This window comes from Etheostoma spectabile, chromosome 12, assembly GCF_008692095.1.
Source record: "Etheostoma spectabile isolate EspeVRDwgs_2016 chromosome 12, UIUC_Espe_1.0, whole genome shotgun sequence".
Taxonomy (NCBI): Eukaryota; Metazoa; Chordata; class Actinopteri; order Perciformes; family Percidae; genus Etheostoma; species Etheostoma spectabile.
Window position 1 is genome coordinate 25,766,196 of NC_045744.1, and position 5,446 is coordinate 25,771,641.

Here is a 5,446-nt window from a genome sequence, read left to right on the forward strand (position 1 = left end):
TGTTGGCTCTGTAGAAGACCCCAGGATATTGTGGGAAGCGATAAAAGGTTTTATTTTTTGTTTATACTTGTCTTGTGTCTGTCTGAGTGTCTGTCTGTATCTGTCTGTCTTCCTGCCTATCTGCCTGCCTGTGTGTCTGCCTGCATGTGTGTCTGTTTCTGTGTGTTGTCTCCCTTCCTCTCGTCTTTCCTCTCTGGGTTTGTTTTTGCCCTGCGACGCGTTCTCCGTCCCAGTGTGTTTTGATTGTAGTTAATAATGTCGCTTTATTGTAAATACAGCAACATTTAAATATTTTCAAACTAATTATTTTGTAACTCTCACATGGTGGGTTTATCCTTTAAGTTTATTTTTCATCATTTGAACACGTAAACCTTGCCAGCACTTCATGTTTGCTGGAGAAGTGAGAAACGCAGGAAACCATCTGTGCTTATTGTAACATTTTTGAAGCAAGCTTTCCTCTGGGATTCCTTTCAGATAGCTATTTTCAAGTGCTTCCTCCCTCGAGACACGTTTGTTCTTCTGAACATGATCAAAGACTGATGCCATGTCCCTCTGCCCCCTCAAAAGTTCTTATTGTTCAGCAAATAAATTCTGAGCAGAGGCCAATTTAACACATTCCCATTCCTGACAAAGAGAGGAACGACAGCAGATATACACAAACGTAGCACATCCACCAGGTTCATCACCTCAGTCCCGAAGCCCCCTCTCCCCCCCGAGCACATCAGAAAAATGATTAGAGCCGACCTATTTATAAACCCTTTTACGTCATCTCCAGCCTTACAATACAGGACCTGATTTCAAATCCCAGAATTGCAGGGCAGTGGCAGCTTAGGATGACACTTTTCTGTCTTTCTCTCTCTCCAACAAATGATTACATGAACTCTACAGTCTCCATTTTTGCGCTGACATGTTTGACACAACATGTTGGAAGGTGGCGACAGCAGTGAAGATTACTGTGGAGCCAGACACCAGTCCTGGCAGGATTGGGCTGCTGACCAACCAACTGCCACCCCGCACAGCCTTCTGGGAGGCAGAAATGTGGGTCAGACCAGAGGTGCTAAGTAGAGATCAGACAGACCCCCCCCCCCACCCCCAGCGACCAATGTGGACTGTGGACTTTTCCTCATGATCTAAATCCACAGGATGCGAAAAAGACACTAAGACACTCTGGCTGCCGATTTAATGACAACCACTATGTTTTTTTATTCAATACATATATACACATATACTGTATATATACTGTATATATATGTTTTTTTAACCTCACTGAACTTCTGGTAGGACGATGGCGGGTGAAAAGAAAAATTATTGTGAGGGTGTTTAGTTTGGCCCGCGGTCTTTGTTACTAGTATTGAACTGTCTCTTTTGTTGCCAAGGCCATCGTCTTCACTGCAATCAAACAGAATAACATTTGAGAAAGTCCCTCAGAAATTGGGTGTTTGAATCATAAATGATACACGGTTCACATTATAGAGCTGTAGATATCAAATCTGCTGCAACTATATGTTTTTTTTTTTATACATTCTATCTTTTTCCTATGTTTCCAGGTTTCTATGTTGCATTTACAAGGCTCTCTACCATCCACATCATCACCATCTTTCTCCCCCTTACCTTGGTCCCACCCACGCTGATGATGCGGTAGACGTTACGGTTGGCATCGTAGAAGAAAGACACGGTGACGGCATGCTTGCTGGCGGGGATCCAGTTCCTCTTGGTGGTGGGGTCGATCTGGAAAACATGGGCCCGGGCGCAGAAGATCGGCTGCTCCCTGGAGGAAGTTTAAAACCCATTGTCGTGCAACTCTGTTCAAATTGTGTCTCTTTTTCGTTCTTTTTTTTTTTTTGTAATAAAAAGATAAGCTTCATTATTTTAAAAATAGTAAGTTTCCATCTATTTCTCTGCCATCCAGGGACAAATGCTAGAAACCATCCTTTGGCTTTCTCTCACACTTTTCCCTGCGTCATTCTCCATACAGGGCTGTCACTTAGCTGGCAAATGATGTTGACTAAAACGCTCTGAACCCTCTCCCGAGGCGTTCACCCTCCACCCTCTGCTCTGCTCCTGCCAGTATTTGCAGAGATGTATCCTGGATACGAGGTAAATATATTAAAGCGACAAAGTCCCTAGTGTTGGGAGGAAGTCTAGCCCCAGTCATGTGGTATGTAATAGCAAGACTGCTAAAGGTCTTTCTCTCTTTTTAACTCCCTTGCTCCTCTTCAGCTGGTGTCCAGTCAGGACATTCACAGCACTGTGTTCAACCACACTTTGATATAAATTAAACATTTGCTCATTAGAACTTAGAACACATTTTAACTAGAATTACTTTTGAAGGTATAAGGTCATAACTCTGGCCTCTGACCTGGTAGGGTTAGGGTTAGGCAGAGGTCTTTTGTTAGTTCCAAAGGCCCAGCGGAAAACTAAAAGGGACTGAGCGTTTTCAGCCAGGGCCCCGAGGCTCTGGAACGATCTGCCCGAGGATATCAGCTCAGCTGAGTCTAATGTCTCCTTTACGTCCCTTTTAAAACATACTTTTATCGAAGAGCCTTTCCTGGTTTTATTTGCTTAAACCTCAGTTTGTCTTATGTCTTTAAACAAAATGTTTTTCCTATTTTTACCTACATTGTCCCATGACATAGTACTTTTTGGATGCTTTTGTACAGACCTTAGTGGTCCCCTAATACTGTCTTTGAAGTCTCTTTTATATAGACCTTAGTGGTCCCCTAATACTGTATCTGAGGTCTCTTTTATATAGACCTTAGTGGTCCCCTAATACTGTATCTGAAGTCTCTTTTATTTGACCTTAGTGGTCCCCTAATACTGTATCTGAAGTCTCTTTTATATAGACCTTAGTGGTCCCCTAATACTGTATCTGAAGTCTCTTTTATTTAGACCTTAGTGGTCCCCTATCTGAAGTCTCTTTCCCAAAATGCAGCCTCGGTGCAGAATCCCAGCCACTAGACTAGTCATTTAGATTGCTCGTATGACAGCCATGATGTCTTTCTCTCATGGGTGGGCCAAATTCTCTGGGAGGGCAAAGCAGAGAAAGGGGAGGTAACGTTGCCCCTTATGACCTCATAAGGAGCAAGATTCCAGATCGGCCCATCTGACCTTTCATTTACTCAAATGCAGAGCAGGATCCCCAGGGCTCGGTTTACACCCATCACCATTTCTAGCTACTCGGGGACCATAGGCAGGCTGGGGGAACTCATATTACTGTTAAAAAAACCTCATAGAGTGAGATTTTAATGCCATGGGACCTTTAAAAACCTGATGTTTTAATGACTAGTCTGTTTTATTGTTAGCAGTTAAAAGGTCCACTATAAATAAAGATTATTATTATTTATTATAAGACAAAGTATTCAACACATTTTGACTTGCTGGTGGCGCTAGAGCCAAAGCCAGTAGGATGCATCTTATGAGGACCGTGAACGCCCATGCTAAACGTCATGCCACTATACATCTAATAGTTGTTGAGATATTTCAGTAATGAGGTGTTCATTGTCTTTTCTCTGAAATGTATTTAAACTACGGGAGACAGATTATAAACCCATTGCTGATGTGTTTTTGCTACGGACAATACTGAATAAAAGTAACAACATGTCAAGACGCTGCTGTTCATCACACATTTGTTTTTGCATCTCAACGATTTCATAAAGAGGTGCCAGGTTAAAATATGAAATGGTAAAAACCAGGACACCTTTTCTTCGATGCAGTATTGTAAGTTGCAGCGGCTGTTCCCAATAGAATTGTATTATTTCGGCCAGTCATTGTACATTTTTATCTGACCCCATTAGTGACACACAAATCCAATAATGGTCTTTGTGCGTTTCTCTGTGAAGTAGCAGACCATGATAAAAAGAAACGTGATATGGACTTGTACATACACACACTGAAAAGGTGTTGATATGAACAAGGGCATTTCAACAGCTGACCTCCGTCGGACTGATAGTAACCTGCTCTATAACTCTCCTTCTCATCTCACAGTAATCCTCCATGTTGTCAGAGGATGTCCTGCTGCAACCACTGATACTCTGATCCGAGGTCTGACTGGGGCAGGGCACTGGGCTGAGTCCCGTTTGAAGCTGGGATTGAGATTATTTGTGCTCTAGCTTTCTACTGATATATTAAATTAAACTGTCAAATAAAAAAAATTAAAAAAACAACAACAAGGAAGCAATAAAGCAACCTGAACTGTTTTAAAGGATTGCTCGTTTGCAGACATATAAAGTTGAGGGTTGGTTTAAAACAAGAAAGATCAGATTTGAAGCAGCACAGGGTAAGATAGCTTGACATTTACTCCCTAGTATGAATAAAGCTTCAAATATACAGGATCCTACAATTCCCATAATGCAATTCCTTTGACCAAACCTTCTTGTTAAATGCCCTCATCTTTAAAATCATGACCCCAGTTTATAAAGTAGGTTATCTGTCAAATATTTGAAGCCCAACACCAAATAACCCAATGACATCATCAGGGACATTATATGTAAGCTGTTCATTTTGTATTATAATCATTTTATAAATAACATGATATATTAAAGGGCCAGAACTAACACTTAGTTTCATTATCAATTAGCCTGCTGACTGTTTCCTCCATTTATTGGTTGGTCCATAAAATGTCAGAAGATAGTGAGTTAAAGCTGATCAAAGTTTCCTAAAACAGGAAAGGTGACGTCTGCAAATTGCTTCTTGTCCGAGCAACCATCCAAACCCTAAAGATAGTTTATTATCATACCAAGACCAAGAAAAACACTAAATCCTCGCAGTCATAGTCAAGTCACAGCTATAAACAGCATCCATAGCTATATTTATCACTACGTCGCTGAACCATCCCTCATGTGTTTATGGAAGCCCATATTTCCTCCTACGAGACAACACTTGTGACATGGAACAACAAATAAGACGCACAATAAGACGTCACCCACTGCCTCCAGTGGTCCCAAAGAGCAGTGGGAAATAGCTCCACACTCCACAGCAAAGTCCGTAGGGACTTTGAAAACAAGAGGGTCCAAGTAGGGAGTCTGCACTGACTGCTGGATAGGTGGCAGTTCACCTCCTGGCAGTGCCCTTGAGCAAGGTAATAAACCCCCAACTGCTCGGGGAGTCTGTCCATGGACAGCCCCTCCCCCCATTTTGACATCTCTCCATTAGTGCATGTGTATGTGTCCTGGGCATGTGTGTGTATTTCAGGCTTGTGTGTAACAACAAAGTGTAAAATGTAATTTTCACTGGGGGGATTAATAAAGTATGCCTTCTTCTTCTTTTATCCTATTACTGCCGAGGTTTGGTGTCTGTGCTCTGCCGGCATCTGATGCGATGCACCAGAGCTACAATTTGAGCTTCACTGCTAATCCTAACCGACCAGATATCAAACCTGCAACCTCCTATGGTGGAGTTAATCATTTTAGAACATTTAGCTGCAAGTGTGTGTATGTGTCTGTCAACA

The 5,446-nt window shown here is 42.0% G+C and overlaps 1 protein-coding gene and 1 long non-coding RNA gene across 6 annotated transcripts in view; one reads left to right on the forward strand and one right to left on the reverse strand.

Moving 5' to 3' along the window:
- The window catches only part of LOC116698920 (homer protein homolog 3), a gene marked incomplete at its 5' end in the record, with an annotated part of 20,985 nt that overhangs the window by 12,560 nt on the left and 2,979 nt on the right, over positions 1 to 5,446 (reverse strand). For all 5 annotated transcript variants that reach the window (XM_032531165.1, XM_032531162.1, XM_032531161.1 and 2 more), the window contains 1 exon segment: positions 1,612 to 1,768. In XM_032531165.1, the coding sequence (XP_032387056.1) occupies positions 1,612 to 1,768 (157 nt within the window).
- LOC116698921 (uncharacterized) overlaps positions 1 to 5,446 on the forward strand; it is a 23,356-nt gene that overhangs the window by 4,085 nt on the left and 13,825 nt on the right. The window contains exon 3 of the long non-coding RNA XR_004334324.1: positions 5,283 to 5,289. This is a non-coding gene — a long non-coding RNA (uncharacterized LOC116698921). The remainder of the gene's footprint in view (positions 1 to 5,282; positions 5,290 to 5,446) is intronic.